Source organism: Engraulis encrasicolus, chromosome 22 (assembly GCF_034702125.1).
Source record: "Engraulis encrasicolus isolate BLACKSEA-1 chromosome 22, IST_EnEncr_1.0, whole genome shotgun sequence".
Classification (NCBI taxonomy): domain Eukaryota; kingdom Metazoa; phylum Chordata; class Actinopteri; order Clupeiformes; family Engraulidae; genus Engraulis; species Engraulis encrasicolus.
The window spans coordinates 27,537,935-27,557,934 of NC_085878.1; the positions used below are offsets into that span (position 1 = coordinate 27,537,935).

The window sequence follows — 20,000 nt, forward strand, 5'->3', positions numbered from 1 at the left end:
AGCAGTGGTGTGGTGATGCCCAGCAGAAGGGGCAATTGTGGGGCTTAGCTGGGGCTGGGACTGGGGCAGGGGCTGGGCACTGGCATCATCGTCCAACTGCTTGCTTGCAATGCCGCCTTGCTGGGGACACTGGTTAGCGGGTCCCATATGAGGTTGGCACTGGGGCGTGGAGGGGCTGTGATGGCATGGCAGTGCAGGCTGTGGGTTCGAGTCTTGAAGATTCTTTTCCATGCCCGCCTTCATGCCCAGTGTGTGCTGTGGCTGTGGCGGAGGTGGAGGGGGCGCACAGTGCAGGCAGCAGAACTGCGGCTGGCAGCAGGACTGGTAGGCACAGCCCTGGTCCCGCAGGCCGTGGCACAGGGAGGGCACGGCGATGCAGGCCACAGGCTGGGGGCGCAGGACGCCACCACGGTGCCTTAGGGACTCGGAGAAGGAACAGCTGCCATCCTCCACCGTCAGCTGACCTGCAGGGGAGCGAAGGATGGAAATATTCATCACACACACACACACGCTGTCTGTGTCTGCAGGCTGTGAACACACATATGCTCACAAAAAAATCACACAACAACAACACACACACACACACACACTCCCCAAACATCTCTCGCAAACTCAAAGAGTGATTTTGCACACACACACATGCACATGCATGCACTCGTGCGCACACACACAGTCAGCATCTGCACCAGCTGATAGATATTGCCAACTCTCATCCATATCAGGAGGTAAATATATTTCAAAACATTTAGCCTCCTAAAACCTGAAACATACAGGTATCTACAAGTAAGAATAAATGAAAGTTAGATTATGTATTTTACAGTAAGAGTCTTCATAATAGCTGTACCTACCTTTTGCTTACGTACTTGTGTCATAAACGTTCTACTTTTGATAACTGTTTAGTAAGATATCGTTGATAGAACACTCGGGAGTGTGACAGGAAGAGAGTGGGAGAGAGAGATCGGGCAGGGCTGACCAAACCCTGGTCAAAATCAAACTAGGGTCCCCACGGGCACATAAGTCCATATGCAGTGGGCTGCTACACTGGCGATCCGAGTTCGATTCTGGCCCAGGTTCTTTGCCAATCATTCCCCATCTCGCTCTCCCACTTGCTGCCTGTCACTCTCTCACTGACCTGTCATAAAATAACAAAAAAAGAAGATATTATATTGTAAGATTGAATAAAACGCATCGTATCATATCGTTTCATACCTAGGGTTGAGATCTGCTTGGTCCAGAAGCTGGCGTCCCAGTTGAACTTGATCTTGATGGGAGCTCCAGGGTCCGAGTGCAGCTGTGGATCCAGGACCTGCTGCATGTGGTACGTCATCTGGAACAGCAAGACGCATTCAAACACACGCACACACACACACACACACACACACACACACACACACACACACACACACACACACACACACACACACACACACACACACACACACACACACACACACACACACACACACACACACACACGGATAAGACCATTTAATGCACTACTACTCAGCAAAGCAAACACATGGATATGGCAATTTGATATGCAAACACACTCAAGCATATGACCGTTTCCCATGCCAATTTCAGCAAAACACACACACTCAAGGACATGAAAAGCAAACATATGGATATGACCTTTTGATATGTCACTTGTGGGCCACTTTATTGTACTGTATGAAAAGGTCCAACTTTAAGAGACACACATAACATAGAGATGTGCATTAAATAAAATGGTTGAAAGATTTCTTTGGAGGTCAGTCATCAGGTGAAGTAGTGGCATTTAATGCCCATAAATTAATTAGTAATCGGCAGTTGATATGCTGCAATTAATATGCTTCTTACATAGTCCACTAAAAACAAACAAACAAACAAAATCCATCCAATAGTGGTACTGGTTGTCGTTGCACCGGCCTGACGTGTGCTACTGTTGAAGCGTCACTGACCCACATACATCCCCAACACTGGATATGGCATGAGTATATCTCTATCTTTAGATACTGTACCAGTTCCTGGCCCTGCCGTGGCCAACCGGTAGGGCACTTGTCTACCATGTGACTGACCCGGGTTCGATTCCCGGCCCGGGTCCATTGACGACCCCTCCCTATCTCTCTCCCCATTTGCTTCCTGTCCATCTCTCACACTGTCCTGTCAAATGAAGTCGAAAAAGACCACAAAAAAAGATACTGTACCAGTTCCTTGCTGAAGAGAAGAGGGCTCCTCTGGTGGTGGGTGGTTGCCCAGGTGATGAAGTTCTGCACCTGGTCTAGTGCACTGCACATCTCTATCGCCCCCTGCAGTTGGTCCTCCAGGCGACGCTTGAAGTTGCTGGATATACTCTGACCATGGAAAATAAACCCAAACAAACAATCATCGCACGGTTAGCCCACACCAGCAAGGGTAATGACCAGATGATCTGAACTAATGACAATGTAATATCACGTGGTCCTAAATCTACATCATTTGCACCCATTTCACATGCCATTTGAGTAACACCCCCCCCCCCTCTCTCTCTCTCTCTCTCTCTCTCTCTCTCTCTCTCTCTCTCTCTCTCTCTCTCTCTCTCTCTCTCTCTCTCTCTCTCTCTCTCTCTCTCTCTCTCTCTCTCTCTCTCTCTCTCCTCCACTGTACTTTCCATGCTCCTCAGTGCTTATAATGATTTACAAGGGAGAGTGATGGTGATGGGTGGCAAACACACATTTTCCCATGTCATGGCCAGTTGGACATTGGAGATCGGCCCAGTGGAAATGTTCAGATGGGAGGTTACAATAGCGGGATTAGAGTGGGTGTTCTGGGTGTTCTGGGATGAGGTGTGGTGGATGAGATCAGAAATTAATCCACTGGCTTTGGTCAGACGAGGGGTTGGAGAGGGTTGCGATTGGCAGGAGGGTTTGGAGAAAGGGGTGTATGGATGGAGAGATTTGGACATGAACCCTTCTGGAAGTGTTCAGACGAGTGCTTGGATGGGGTTGCGGTTTGGATGGAGTTGGATAACGGGATCGGGGTCTGTGGGTGGACTCAGGGGTTGGAGGAAGTTGTAGTTTGGGTGAGTTGGTGTGGGTGTGGGGGTGGAGATGTTGGGCGTACGGATGGGACGGGGGGGAGAGTAATTACCTCCAGTTGCTCTATTAATAGGTTGGCCCGTTTGTTAAGCTCATTCATCATAATCATCTTTGCCATTTTAATCTGGTTCTCGGCCCTCCTCTGCGTGACTCTGACGCTGTGCAGCCTGCGGGAAACCGAAAGAGAGAGAGAGACAGAGACAGAGAAAAAAAAAAACGAGTTAGTGATCGAGATAACGAGAAAACTATAATGACAGTCTGATTACTTACAGACATGACAGAACATAATAGCAGAATCACACAGGAACAAGTTTGATATATGGACATTGTACAAGACCCATTGATAGATACTGTATTGTATGTAGCCATATGACTCATGGATTCCCTTCCCCGTTCGATGGGCACAGGTCCGCTGACAGCTTTGGCTGGGCCCGGGACAAAGACATCTGAAAGGGCCCAAACCCCAATACATACAATGTTATGAGATTCCAATTCTGGGTCCCCTCTCACCCTGGGCCTGGGACAAGTGACCCCTTTGTCCCCCCCCACCCTGACGGCTTCCCTGGGTGCAGCAGAGTTAATCATATGCCTTCCACCAGCCATGACATCATCACCACTAAATATGCAGAGCCGAGCCAGCCGAGCTCTGTGTGACTTTGACACTCTCTGCAGCACTAATAGGATGAACTACAGGTCTCTGTGCTGTATCTCATTTGGGCATGAGCTTTGATGGCTGCTGTGCTGTGCTGCGCTGTGCAGCTACGGTAGCTGCAGACATGCTGTAAAAACCTGAGCTGGGATGACAACAGGCTGAGGCGGGGTGGGGGGCTTCCTGTGTTATGAGAAGCTTACCTGTCCTCCATCTGCTAAGCATTGGGGAGGAGAAGTGGAGGTGGAGGTTGGGGTTGGAGGAAGAGAGGATGGGGGTGGAGGTTGGGGTTTGAGGAAGAGAGGATGGGGGTGGAGGTTGGGGTTGTCTCATGTTCAACAGCTCTCTTGTCATCAATCTGCTAAGCATTTGGGGAAAGTGAGACAGAGAGCAAGGTGAAAGCTAGGGTTTGTTGTGTAAAAAAGCTCACCAACTTTCCCCAATCTGCTTAGCGTGGAGGACGGGGATGCAGGGAGTGGTTGTCTTGTGCTAAGAAACCTCACCTGTCTTAAATCTTAGCATTGGGCAAAGGGGGCAGGGTGTCTCATTTTTAAAAAACCTGTGAGCTCTGTTAAAAATTGGGAAGAGACGGTGGAGGTGGAGTCGTCCCATGTTAAACAGCTTACCTAAGCACGTTCTGGTAAGCACTAGAGGAAAAAAAACAGTTCAAAGGCATATGTAGGCCTATGTGTGGATGTAGAGACAGACTGCGGTATGATTGTTTCATGCTAGAAATCTCACCTGTCCTCGATCTGTTTAGCGGTGCTTTCCACGACAGACCTCTTCTCCTCGGCACGAGCCATCAGGCTCTCAAAGAGCCAGCGCTGATCCTCCAGGGCCTTCCCAGTGTGCACCACTCTGAGGAAAAAGATCCATGACCATCGGTGCATGTTGTATAGGCCTATGGTAATGGCTAACAATTCTCGAAGGATTGCTTTGCTAAAGCATGGCTAGCTACCGGTGAATGTGCTTTACTGTTTACTAATAGTGCTACGTACTTTGCTACAGCGTAACTGTCAGTGTATGATTGTGTTGTATATTGCTGATCATCAGCCATGTCAATCGCACTTTCAGGGGGAAAAACTGTGCAGCAGACTTGGATCCAACTAGCTCTAAATCAGCTGATCATGACTGGCACTCAACACAACAGATCAGCCGCTCAGTGAAGGAAAGAAAAACATGGCAGGCTTTTGGCTTTCTAAACCTGGGATTAGCACACCAGTCTTTTGATGTGTTTTGCTGTTTACTTGGCATTACTTAGCAGAGGCATGTGTGGAAATAGGATTATGATTGGGATTACAGGCTGGGATATAACAGGTAAAACTTCTTCTAATTCTCAGTCTGATCACTATCCCACCACAGAAATAACAAGAACAAGAGACCAGCAAAGCACCGTCTTCTTTTACTGACGAATCCATCTTTGAGCATCAATCAAGTCACAAAAAGCAATATTACTGTGAATCATGGCATCTCTCAATTTTGCAGATATTTATAACAGAAATAGTAAGAACTTATTAGGCTGACAAAATGTGGCATAAATCACAAATTGTTCAAAAAGGCCACATGTTGCCATGGCTACGAAAGAGCAGAGCTCTTATCTACATCAAACTGTAATTACCTTTTCATTACAAAAAAAATGTTTTCATTGTTAAGAGAAAATGTACCATCTGCACTGGATCACAGAGCCTTTCGGCATCACTTTACATAGGCTTCTTGTTCAGGGGTTCAGGCATTTCTTCCTCTATGTGGATGAACCCAGGGCTGGCCCAAGCCTTTATGGGGCCCTAAGCAAATTTTCATCCGCCCCCAATACCACCACCTACTCAGCATCAGATGCTTGATAAGCTTCATTTACTTGCGCGAGTGGGGGTTAGGAGCTAAGAACGTAGGTAGGTAGGCTGCCGGTAGTTTGTGTACCCATCATGCACTGCACTTCTTGGGGCAAAATATCGCTTTCGTGTGGGGGCCCTAAGCCATTGCATAGTTCCCTTATGCCTTGGGGCCGGCCCTGGGTGCAGCCCTCTGTATTAGCATGCTGGAGACTCACCTGTGGTCTTTGTGTGCGGACAGGTGGCAGCTGTTGCAGGTGAGGAGGTCACAGGTCTCGCAGAAGAGCTCCAGAGCCTCCTCAATATGCAGTGGGCACGAGGCGCCAGCATGGCCGAAACACTCCGAACCTGCAGGGCACAACCAGAGTACAGTTAGCACTAGCTAGCAACAGTGAAACACGGACCAATCTAATGGGGCAAACAGGATGCTATTTTGGTTGTTATCTGGTCTGTCAAAATATCTCACCACCATATCCCTACACTGAGAAACATTGTTCCTTGAAGACAGAGGAAAAACACAAGGTCATGTTCATGGTCATACAAGGTCAAAGAAGGAGAAATAAACATGAGGGTTTAGACTACTCTATATAAGGTGACCAGATGTCCCGGTTTGGAGTTGTGTGTCCCCAGGTCCCGAGCAAACTCTGCGGGGACACAAATATTAGTCCTGGTTTTGGCCACCCGCTATTGCGCTACATGTCTATCAGGGTAAATAGGCATACTTTTTGGTTGTTGGTCTTGCTGCTTCAAATTGCTTAACTTTTTGTTTGTCTTATTTTTTTTTTACTTAAGACTCTGTAATGTCATAGCAATGTTTTTTGAGTCATGTAGAACTGTTTCAGCAAACAGTGAGTTGGATCACAAGCAATCCTCTAGGCATTAAGGGGCTACAGGTGACTATAGATGAGCCGTAGAGCTTTCACTCAAAGGTTGACCATAAACATTAAAGAAGAAGTTGGTTATGTGGGAGTGTAACTAACATTTCTGCCTCTTCATGTTTATACAGGAGCACAGTACTTAGCATACACACTACTCTGGCTCGGTCTAAATTCCAACAAAGATCATTGTTTACCCCTAAGGCCATGGAATCAAAAACTAATTTCAGAAAATAATTTATTAAGCCAGCAGTGAATATAAAAGCACACAACTTAAGTAGGCTACACTAAATTAATTAATTATTCTGCCCACGGATGGATTCTTGATTCTTGAGTGTATTGAGTAGCCTACATCAATCACAGCAAAGACTGAAAAAAGTGGACAAAATGAAACACAAGATCAGTTGAAGCATGACGAGGTGAAGATGTGGAGGAGACGTGGGTTTAACTAGAAAAGGATAATAGGAACAGTAATAGCTTCATTAAAACTGTGTAAATATCTCAAGGCTGGAGCACGCATCACTGGTGCAAAGAGTAGGACAGGCACCTGTGGAGTTCGATGGAGGAGCTCGACTGGAGTTCATTTCTGATCATTAGATGAATTTGTTATTACAGGTACAGGCTGTGCTGAAATGAGGGCGGGTGATGTGTCCTGGGCTGTTTAGCTCGGTGTACTTTATTTGACAGTGTACCAACATGTACCGTTAATACAACAATGTAATGTTATACACTGTAACCCTAAACCTTAATGTATGGTACCGTACCGTACATCATGTACACCATGTACATCATGTTACGCCTGTAGGATATTACATACTCTGTTAAACTGTACAGTTAATTCAACAGAGACCTTGAAATGAAATGGAACGAAGGAGCCTAACCAGGGACATAGCCTACACATTATGAACGCTTCACTTTTTCCCTCACTTATGACCTGATTAAGTCACAACAGGTATGGCGATTGTGTCGTCATTTCTCTGCCCTGGCGAGTTTAAAGACGGAAAGAGATCTTACACACCGGATCCTTTAAATAAGCCTTAGCTTTATCATAATTTATAAAAATAAACAAAACAGTCCAGGGCCTTGAGAAGCAATAATGTTCATGTAAGCATACATGACAGAGGTATCTGAGGAATGTTTAATCAAAAACAAACCATTGGGATTATGGGTCTAACAAAACCATCATATCTTGGCAAACGGCTGAAGTAATTAATAGGATAATGGTCGATGCCTGGGAGTTTGCAATTAAAATGACGTGCAGTCTGGCAGTGGATCGCATCACATGTCAGCCGAAAAAAAATCTCTCCCCACTTGCCAAAAAGATCATGCAGTATGCGAACTGTACACAACTCTGATTTTCTCATACAGCGTATCACTTCCTAGGTCTATTACAATAGAGATCAATGCAATCACTTAAATTCATGTCATTTTGAGATTGGAGTTTCACAGTGGCCTACAACACATATCAGCACAGCACGGTTACTTCACTTGATGCCCTTTTGAAATCATAGCTGGGCGATTATAAGACAGATCAGCACAGATCTTTTGAAAATTGATGCTGGGCTATATTGGCACAGATCAGCATGAGTACTTGACTGGAGGTTGTTTTGAGATTGTAGTGCAGTAATACAGATAGTAATACAGACAGCATTACAAGATAGAGCAGCACAGATCAGCATCAGTTGCTATATATGACTCCAGCTATACTTCACTAATTTTGAGATTGAAGATGGGCCGATCAGACAGATCAGCACGATTACTTTGATGCTGTTTTGAGATCAAATCTGGGCTAATAATCTTGAGATTGCAGCTGGGCTATTATAATATGGCAGATCGGTACCGTTACTTCACCTGATATTGTTTTGAGATTGTAGCTGGGCTATCACAAGACAGATCAGCGCAGGCAGCAGATAGTTTCATGTCTTTTTGAGATTGCAGTTAACAGACAGTATCGCAAGACAGATCCATACAGATCATCAGCAGGACCTCAAGTCAAGTCAACTTTCATTGTCAGTTTCTTCATATGCACATGTCATACAAGGAAAATGAATTGAATTAATGAAAAGTAGAGTAGAGTAGACAGTAGAGTAGAGTATCGTTTATTGATCCCAGGGGGAAATTAAGGTGTCAAGTAGCATACACACATAAATAAAGACATAAAGATATTGTCCACAAGACATAACACACATATTTACACATACAATAATCATATATAGCTCACTGTTGCATACTTATTGCCAAGGCATCTCTCTCTCTCACACACACACACACACACACACACACACACACACACACACACACACACACACACACACACACACACACACACACACACACACACACACACACACACACACACACACACACTGCTGACTAATCTCAGCCTAAATAAACACAGCATGATTCAAACTTCGCTCTATGTAATTTTGAGATTATAGCTGTGATATTACAAGACATATCAGCACGGTTACCTGACTTGGTGTCGTTTCGAGATTGTAGCTGGGATATTACAAGACATATCAGCATGGACCGTTAATGTTCACGTCTTTTTGAGATTAGAGACTACAGACAATATCACAAGACAAATCTGCACTGATCAGATGCAGGAATTTCACTCTATGTAATTTTCGAGATTGTAGTTGGGATATTACAAGACATATCAGCACGGTTACTTGACTTGATGTCGTTTGGAGATTGTAGCGGCGATATTACAAGAAGACATATCAGCACGGTTACTAGACTTGGTGTCGTTTGGAGATTGAAGCTGGGCTATTATAAGACGCCTGTGCTTTCTCATGACCTACATCTCGAAACCCCAACTGTCATCTCGGAGGGGGGGCTCGCTGGCCTGACAGCACCTTGGCTCTCGGGTGAGGCTGCTGGTGCTGAGCAGCATGATGCACACATATGTACACACACACAGCAACACACACACAAAACACATACACATGAACACACACACACACACACACACACACACACACACACACACACACACACACACACACACACACACACACACACACACACACACACACACACACACACACACACATACACATGAACACACACACACACACCCAAGAATGCACACATACATGAATTTGAATGCAAACACAGGCACACACACACACAGGCACACACACACATACATAAACACGAAGGCAAACACACACACACACACACACACACACACATAAACTTGAATGCAAATACAGACACACACACACACACACACACACACACACACACACACACACACACACACACACACACACACACACACATAAACTTGAATGCAAATACAGACACACACAAACACAGACACACACAGACACACACAGACACACACACACACACACACACACACACACACACACACACACACACACACACACACACACACACACACACACACATAAGCTTGCATGCAAATACACAGACACACACATAGACACATTACTGACGGGGCTGGATGTGCGAACATTATCACAGTCTCCTGCAAGCCGACATGCACGCTCTGGTGACTGACCACATCCTGCCTACAGATCTGAGCTGCTGCCCGCATCACAACAGACTCTCACAAATACAGAGAGAGAGAGAGAGAGAGAGAGAGAGAGAGAGAGAGAGAGAGAGAGAGAGAGAGAGAGAGAGAGAGAGAGAGAGAGAGAGAGAGAGGGAGAGAGAGAGAGAGCACTCTTGAGGCAGAGAAAAACATTAAAACAGAAAAAAGCTGCTAACTAATCTAAGTAAACACAGCATGAACGCACACACACACACACACACACACATGCATGCATGCACCCCCGACACACACACACACACACACACACACACACACACACACACACACACACACACACACACACACACACACACACACACACACACACACACACACACACACACACACACACATACATGCAGCCACACACACACACACACACACACACACACACACACACACACACACACACACACACACACACACACACACACACACACACACACACACACACACACACACACACACACACACACATGCAGCCCCGACACACACACACACACACACACACACACACACACACACACACACACACACACACACACACACACACACACACACACACACACACACACACACACACACACACACACACACACAAACACACACACAAAACACTGTCTCATTACTTTGTTAAATGCTGCTACTGCTGCCCATAGCGCGCCCTGTGAATTGCTCAGCATGTGCAGTACACGCGCAGTACAGATGGTGTAACTTCAATCTGCTCATTACCGTGCCGGGCCGCGACAGCGTACCGTGATCATTACACCCTGTGGCCATTCGGAATGCGGGGGGCAGTATAGCACCGCTTTTGCAGAGCAGCGTCTGCCTGTGTCTGTGGTCCGTTTGTGCTTCCGTCCTTGCCCGTCCCCCAGTTTTAGTAGTAGTAGAAATACAGTCAGCAAATTGCATGTTTTATTTAGCATTGGGCATTTGATAGGGCATTTGATAATAACACAAGTGTGAGCCCTAAACAAGACCACAATGTGAATTTAAACTCGACTTTTTTTCTGTCTTGCATTCACCGTCTCCCAATCCGTCTCTAACTTATTTCAGCGCTATTCAAGCCAGGAACGGGTATCCTCAGGATACAGAGTTTGCATACCTAGGCCCTACTACAATTTGAACCGGTAAAGACAATTAAAACCGACTCAATCAGACAGGAACACCATTGTAATTAAGTGTGTCCCGTAACGCCAGCATGAGAGAGATCGAATTTTAAATTTGGCGACGACATTGTGTTGCACGTAACATTGGGCATTTGATAATAACACACGCGCGAGCCCTAAACAAGACCGCCAGTCGACGGTGTTTTGTTTTTATTATTCTGCATTCATGCCAGGAACGGATTGTGAACACTTATGACCGCTTCTTTGGAGGCTGGATAACCTGTCACACCACGACGTGTCACAAAAGGCTGTGCACTGCCTTTAAAAAAAAAAAAAAAAAAAAAACACAGCAGTCGTATTGTCACGGGGGTGACAAACTTGGACTAACTGTTATTCTCACTGATTGCAAATGTTTGCAGGTGCCAATGGGAAGAGGGAGAAAGGTGATTGGGTGTACGGGGTGGGTATGGGCTTTTTGAATGCAGGTGGCAAGATGGCGAGGAGGATCCGGAGGAGGACGAGACGCACAGCTACCGCACAAGAGAAGGGTCGGAGAGACTACCGCGGCCGGGGGGCAGCCTTGGGAGGGGGGTGAGCTGCACGCCGGTATCCGGATGGGGCCAGGAGAAGATGGGGCACGCGTTCGGTCCTTTGGACGACACAAGCAACAGACGACTACGAATGGCGCGGACGGCATATTGCCTGAACGAGGTTTGCGGCCAGAGTCACGAAGAGGTTGCGTTGGAAAGCTGGTGTGGAGGACGCTCACCCCCGAAGTTAAGTGCCACGCCTGGTCACCATAGCCTTCACCTTGAAGCCTCCTCCCCGCTGTGTGCGCTGCCCCTGGCCCGCTCTGTCTGTCACTCACTCACTCTCTCACTCCCGGACCCAGCGAATGCACGATCGGAAAAGACTTTTTGCGCAGCGAGGATGGCCACCCCTACACCATCGTTTTATGTGTGCTATGTTGGTTGCTGTGCTGCTCACGTGTGCTCCTTTAAATAAGTAGCTTAGTTACTCGTGCTGATGGGAGTTAGCATCCCCCTGTGCGTTATTCATACGAATTCAGAGACTGGAAGCCTGTTTACCCTTCTCCTATCTCCACCAGCTGATCCGCCTCCGCGTGCCCAGACGAGCCAGGTGGCCCCGCCCAACCTGTCGGAGGCTACGATGCGCACGGACCGAGTGAGAGGTTTGAGGTGCTGATCAGAGACATTGGACCATTGGACCCCGCGGACAGAGAACTGGTTACACATCCACACACACGCGCGCGCACACACACACACACATGCATACAGAACTATGTCTCCAAATAGAAAATAAATACTTGATTTAAATGACTTTGTTGTCTTGGTGTTTCCTGATGTGTACAATGCTCCTCGGGGTAGTTGGTATTAAGTGGGGGTGCCGCTGTCAAACGCGCACCCCCCACCTGTGACAGTATGATAAGTGTTAAGATAAGTGTGAAATTCTTTTTTTTTTTTTTTTTGCTTAGGCCTATTTTTTTGGCAAACGAATTCATTAATAGGCCTAATTACTTCTATTGTTAAGGCGGCTACATAGTATAATTTGTTTTCATTATTTCATAATTGTTGTTGGTGGTAAGCCTATATAGGCTACTATATAGGCTATTTTTAATTAGGCTAGTTGAATGATTCAACCAACCGCCCGAATTTAATTAAAATATTTGGCTATAGGCTACTTTCGATTCGATTGTGTGTGCTCTTCTTAAAACCTGATTTTAATATGGCAACCAAGCATAGGCCGTACACATTGTGAGGGACTAAACAAGTGCGTCCAATGCGAATACTCCCTCTTGTGTTGTTGGAGAGAGAGAGAGCTCTTTTGTGTGCGTGTGGGTGTTTAATCACCCCCTCCCCCACAGACAAACATTCACTCCGTCACACAGTTGAAGACTGTAGTTAGTTGACATCTATGTAAGCGCCCCTCCAGGCGTCTGCCTGTGTTTGTGCTTCCGTGCTTGTCCATCCCCCAGTTTTAGTAGTAGTAGAAATACAGTCAGCAAATTGCACGTTTTATTTAGCATTGGGCATTTGATAGGGCATTTGATAATAACACAAGTGTGAGCCCTAAACAAGACCACCATGTGAATTTAAACTCGACTTTTTTCTGTCTTTCATTCACCATCTCCCAATCCAGTTTGCATAGGCCTACCTACAATTAAATTAAATAAAAAAGACGTTTTTTTTAAAAAAAATATATTATTATTATTAGTGCTTGTGGACACTTGTGAACTATGACTCCTTCTTCGGAGGCTGGATAACCTGTCACACCACGAGCTCTTTTGTGTGCGTGTAGGGGTTTAATCACCCCCTCCCCCACAGACAAACATTCATAGCGTCACACAGTTGAAGACTGTAGTCAGTTGAAATTTATGTAAGCACCCCTCCAAGCCGTGTGAGTTTAACAGTTTGCGGCCAAGAGTTTTTTTTTTCACGAGCGCGCGCGCACGCACACACACACACACACACACACACACACACACACACACACACACACACGAGAGATGCAAGGCAGAGTATGGATATTGTTTCAAAAGTTTGAATGTTTATTTGTTGTGATGTTACAAATAGCAATAAAAACATAGATCAATAAAAAGGCGTTCAAAAAATCAAACTATGCCTAAAAATAAATCCTTACAAAGTCTTTTAAGTGTCCAGGTGTAGGCCTAGCCTAGCCTACTTCAATGTCCTTACTCCCGTGTCCATACTGTAAATCCCATGGTGCAAAAAGTGCAGTTGGCTAGTGACTCAACAAGGGTGGCAGCAACGCAGTCTGGTCTTGATTCAGAATTCACTCAGGACAAAGGCGGCATTAAAAAAAAATCTAAGTAGGCTATGCCTAAAAATAAATCCTTACAAAGTCTTTTAAGTGTCCAGTCACCTGGATATATAATAGGCCTACAGTCATCGACCAAATCATCGATCTAGGTGGTGAGCCCACTGGTAGGTGAAGGGAAAGAGCGCACTACTGCACAAACAACAGGCCGAGTCGCAGGAGACACAGCGAAAGGGACGGAACGCAATTCTGGTTAAGCCGGGCAGAAAGGATGTTTTCTGCTGTCTTTATCTGCAGTGTAGCCTACATTAGGCAACTTGTAAAGGCTGCTGTGTAGGCATTGTCTACTAAAACTCTGTATACTTGTAAAATAAATGTACACTCTTACTGAAATGTCAAGTTTAGCCTACGTTTATTTGTCTATACACAGAATTAAAAATCAATAGGCCTACAATAAAAACAATATGAGGTAATAAAAGAGTATGACGTGTGTGCATCCGTTTTTTTGTTCAACATTGTTCAACATTGTCATAAGATGGTGCGGAGAACCAGGTAAAGACCACAAATAGACGCTAACCAGACATGGATATCAAATTATTTCTATTTATTTATTATATTTTTAGGCTTAAACATAAGCCTACTAAATATTGAAAGAAGGAAAAGAAAAGACAGACACGTCGAGGCTACTGGTCGTAGCCTATTACAGCAAATCGAACATGCGCTTTATGCACACATAGCAATAAAGTAAAAGGAATTCAACTTCGGAGCGCAGTGGGTTTCGTGGGTCCGGGGGGTGGTGATGGCACGTTTGGTGTCTTTCCACCACCCCTGCACGGAGAGTGCATGGATGGAAAGCATATCCATAAAGCATCTGCATTCCCTCTGGAAGAATTAGGCTACAAAGAGCTGGTTACAATTTCAGTAGGCTATTTCCATAAAGGAATCGAATAGCCTAATTGTCATAACAAAAGTTGCAGTTTCAGTCAAATAGCTCATATTAAGTGGGGGACGAGTAATATTTCATAAGCATATTTTAGTTCATATATTATGTCATTCATTCTGCAAAAATGAGTATATTTTTCTCTCAAAAAATGACATTGGTTTCAATGAGGGCACTCTTGTTCTGGCAGGGACTCGCTTTTCGGCACGACACTGGCTGTGCCAAAAATTGTTTAAACGTTTTTATCAAATTTTGGTCGGCACACAAGGTTTTGGACATACTAATTTCTAGTGGCACCTGGGCTGCGTTTGGTGCATTGATCAGTCATGTTGCCTAGCGAAAAAGACAGCCTGGGTGAGAGGATGAGATCTTCCTCGGCTGGCGAGCGCTCAGCATGTGTGCCCACGCGTTATCTTCTCTCCCAAGACCCGCCAGTTGCTTACAAGTCAATTTGAGCACGAAAACAGCAAAGACAATGTGATATTTCATTCAAAATAGGGCCTACACACTCCAAATAAAACATTGGTCGGAGGGATTTTCAACCGGACCGCAGCGCGAGCAGACAGTCAGTGTGAAAAGCCAACTCTACCGGGAAAATCGCCGCTCGCTTACCATCAGTGCGCGAGCCCTGAAAATCGCAGCTCGCTTACCATCAGTGCGCGAGCTCTCGAAACAGTGAAGTGGCATATCGCAACAGCACATGCGGATCAGCCAAATCATAGCCTATGCAACAAAGTCGCCAACAAGGCCTATGCTATGGCTGTTGTTTAAAATAGGCATTGGATTGCCAACCGTCCCTTGTATTAAGAAACAAACGTATGGATATGAGCTGACATCAATGTCTCAATGACTCAATGTCGTTCAAATGCAGGGAATTGCATCTGTTTTTTTCCCTTTTGTATTCGTTTGCGTAATTATAGTTTTTCTGTGCGTTCCGGGACCTCTGTCCAACTCACCGTCGCTGTGATGTCATATGTTTTTTGCGTTCCGGTAGGCCTACCTTGTGATTTACAAATTAAGCATTGATTACGGAAGTGTAGGTTAGGTTATCGCCCCAGCTGTTGGCGATGTAAGATAAATAGCCAACGCTTAAACACTCAAACGCGGCGCTGTAGGTTACTGCAGTGAGGTTTAGGCCCCCTATTGCACTCTCCATAATTTTTACGAAATGAAAAAAGTATCCACATCCAGATAACAAGTTTGAAGTTGCAATATTAGACGTTTCAAATCTTGCGATGCGAGAATCGGTATCGGGGCTTGTGGCTTCAATTTACGTCTACACATAGGCTAGAGCTTGCACATTAATAGCAATTCATCCGATCATCATAAAAAAAAGAAAAGAAAATTCATTAGGCTATTTATTCTTTTTATGACTCTTCTTACTTCCTGGAGGTGTTCTCACACAATTTAATTAGGCATGTCGTTATCCGCTGAATCGGTGCGTGCTGGTGAATATGAGCATATTAATATGCCGTCAACATTGTCTAAAATATTCCATATGGTAATAAATGTTGCCAACACATTTGCGCTTCTTCACCACTCTGTGCTATGGTTATCTGATATGAACAAGAGAGAGAGAGTGAGAGAGAGAAAGAGAGAGAGTGTGTGTGTGTATGTGTATGTGTATGTGTAGGCCTATGTGTATGTGTGCGCGCCCGTGTGTGCGTGTGAGTGAATGGGTATTTAGCGAGCGCTCCCAAGTGCCACCCGGCGGTTGTTTGGGTACACTGCAGCTAGGCCCGGTACGTACCGAGGTGGATGACGTGGCATTACCTCGGTAAAGGGTGTGCATTGTAGGGGGACCGACTGTATCTGTTTCCAGAAAATGGGTCACATGAAAAATAAAACACCATAATAGATCAGAGGAATGGTTATTCCCATTTAGTCGCATGGGATGCATAATTCAGGGGTCTTGGCTCCACAGAGAGCATTAACAAGCTACAAGATAAGGGATTGACTAAAAGGGAAGTAATAGGGGCTGAATAAGTCTCCGAAAAAAAAATGTCCCATACTTCATAAAGCCAGCCAAGCCCAGCCAGGGCCATCAGAAACTGCTCAAACAGTCACAAAAAGTGGGGATCCGTGTGTGTGTGTGTCTGTGTGTGTGTGTGTGTGTGTGTGTGTGTGTGTGTGTGTGTGTGTGTGTGTGTGTGTGTGTGTGTGTGTGTGTGTGTGTGTGTGTGTGTGTGTGTGCGTGTGTGTGTGTTTACGTGTGCAAGAGGATGGGTGGGTGAGTTAATGTGAGACTGTCTGTGTGCTTGAGTGAGTGAGACAGAAAGAGAGTGAGAGAAGATGAGAGTGACAGTAAAAGAAAGATGGAGAGAGGGAGACAGAGACAGAGAGACAATCACAATACGACTAAATAACAGGAAGCCAGACAAACCTTTGGCCGTTTCCGGAGGCATGACGGGCCCAGTGGGCCTGTGCAGGAGGCCCAGTTCTGGCGCTGATGCCTGGCCCGGCGGTGGTGGTGGTGGGGGTGGTGGTACGGGTCTCAGGTGCTGGTGCAGGTCGGCACACTGGTAGCACAGCCACTTGTTGCAGGAGGTGCAGAGGCTCTGTGCTGCTCTCAGGTCCCCACATTCTGAGCAGCGCTGTGGGGGGAGGAGAAGACGCAGAGATGTTCAGAAGACGCCAACATTGTTTTGGGTCATTGTTGTTTCATGTTGTTGCATGATGTTGCAGAAGTGTAGCCCCTTAATGCACACCGTTCCGTCAGTGCAACGTTGTAATAGTCACTGAAAAAAACGTAACTACAGTATTACAGTATTACAGTATGACAGTACGGGGCTTTTATTCTGGTTATTCTGGTCATGGCTAATTCATACAGGAGACGTGTCTTACTGGGTTAAGTTTCCTCTGACTGACCGCTGTGTCATTGGCTCTTTATGGTTTTGAAAACACACATTCTTTGCAGCACTGTAGGGCAGGAGAAGATAAAACGATGTACATAAGGCTGGGTCGCTGGGACATTTTGTTTCATACTGTTGGTTTCATGAACACAGGCTCTGAATGAAAGGGTTAACACACTTCTGACCATTAGGTCAGAACAGTCACGTGGCTATTAATGGATGAGCAACGCTGTGGGAGGCATAAAAAGTTGCAAAGATGTACAGTGCAGTGCACAAGATGCCGACACTGTGTCATTGGTTCATGCTGTTGCTGAATAAAGTTTAAAGTTCCTCTGACAGATCCTTGGATCACTGGCTCTTAACGATTTGAAGTCATACATTCTGAGCAGCACTGCGTGGGAGCAGCAGAAGGAAAGATGCAAAGACGCCACACAAGATGCCAACGCTGGGTCATGGGTTCATGATGTTTTGCTTCATGAAGTTTCACATGCTGCTGACCAGTGGGTCAGAAGAGTCCCTTGGCTGTTCACAGTATGAGCAACGCTGTGGGATGGAGGGAAAGATGCAAAGATGTTCTGTACACTACAGTGCCCAAGACGCCGGCGCTGGGTCTTTGGTTCATGCTGTTTGCTTTATGGAGTTTAACGTTGTTCTGACAGATGGCTGGACCGTTGGCTCTGTACTGTTTGAAACTGCACATTCCTAGCAGCACTGTGTGGGTGGAGAAATGCAGGGATGGATATACAGTACACACGACGCCAACACTGCTAGGTTACTGATCCATTACTTTTGATCAATATCACTGGGCAGGGCCGATTCTAGTCAATTTTGGTGTCCTAGGTGAGACACCTCCCCATCTTATTGTGGTGGGATTAGAAATTGGCATGTGTAAACATAGTGTAATACATCAGATAGAGCACAGCTGATTTACTACATATGTACTACAATAGGTAGTAGATCAGCTGTGCTCTATCAGTCTGAGTGCCCATTAACAATGGTTGTCAATATAAAGCTTGGTGCTTTATTTCGCTTAATGTTGTAATTCTGTGGGACTTGGCACCCCCAAGACATTTGGTGCCCTCGGCTACCGCCTGGTGTGCCTATGCCTGGCGCCAGCCCTGTCACTGGGTCTGATCAATCACTGGGATGTTGATATGAGCAGTGCTTTAGGAGGGAAGGGGGGGTGTAAACTCCCAGATGTACACATGGCTCATTATGACTGTTTGCTTTATGGAGTCCAACTTGCTTCTGACCAGTCCCCTGGTTATTGGCTGTTTACTGTGTGAGACCTCATATTCTCAGCAGCGCTGCGTGGGAGAGGAAAGATGCAAATATGTGCAGAGAATGCCAACTCTTGATCATTTGATTTTTATGTTATCAAGTTCCGTTCATGTTCTCGTCCAATCCTTGAACAAAAGGGGTTACAAATGTGTGACAATAAGGCTACATAGAACATTTTCCCCAAGGGAATAAAAACACAAAACAAAACTAAACAAAAAAAGAATGCATTAATTATATTTGCACTGGTTTGCTGAACGCTTTGAAGAAGAGGTGTTAATAGGTTTCATTTACATCTGTATAGAGAATGAATTTGCTCGCTTGTCTGTTAGCTTTGAGGATACAAGAGCACCCCTGGCACCCCCAAACCCCAGGGGTATGTAACTGTTTATTATGGGTGGGTAAGGAGAGGATGGAAGGGGTGGGGTGGGGGCACCATAATAATACGAACAAATCTCCAAATTCAGTAGCAATACAATGCATCTAAAAAAAAGCAATTCATCAAACCACAAACTACATACAACATGACACCAACTCTGGCGTACCTCGCCATGTAAGTAAATCTGTCAGCGAGGATTATCGTCAGCTAAGGCAGAGAGAGAGAGAGAGAGAGAGAGAGAGAGAGAGAGAGAGAGAGAGAGAGAACGAGAGCACAGGGGACTCTGCTTCCTATCCATTTGACATTTGATTATTATTTTCCCCCATGCTCAAAGGGTATTAATTCATGCACAACGGGCAGGAGAAAAAAAAACGGGAGCAAATTACAATACCCATTTCCTCTGCATCTTACTAATTAATGCAATAGCTAAGCTTATTAAAAAACACTGCAATGCACTATGCTCTGACTGCACTGTTACTCCACTGCTGCCTACAAGAAACTACTCAGTGGCAGCAGCAGCAACACACAACCAGTACACCAGTAAACACACAACACAACAACTAAGAAATGCAGGAGAGAGGAGTAAGGCGTGCACCTTGACACACACACAAACGCACGCGTGCAGACACACACACACACACACTCGCATATGTACACACACACACACAC

General features: G+C 45.6%; 1 protein-coding gene across 1 annotated transcript in view; it reads right to left on the reverse strand.

The window, feature by feature from the left end:
• trim66 (tripartite motif containing 66) overlaps positions 1-20,000 on the reverse strand; it is a 43,601-nt gene that overhangs the window by 22,755 nt on the left and 846 nt on the right. The window contains exons 2-8 of the mRNA XM_063188252.1: positions 17,206-17,416; positions 5,753-5,882; positions 4,447-4,563; positions 3,109-3,223; positions 2,187-2,333; positions 1,210-1,327; positions 1-464 (exon numbers count right to left, since the gene is read on the reverse strand). The exon at positions 1-464 is cut by the window's left edge and continues 357 nt beyond it. Coding sequence (XP_063044322.1) covers positions 1-464; positions 1,210-1,327; positions 2,187-2,333; positions 3,109-3,223; positions 4,447-4,563; positions 5,753-5,882; positions 17,206-17,416 — 1,302 coding nt within the window. The remainder of the gene's footprint in view (positions 465-1,209; positions 1,328-2,186; positions 2,334-3,108; positions 3,224-4,446; positions 4,564-5,752; positions 5,883-17,205; positions 17,417-20,000) is intronic.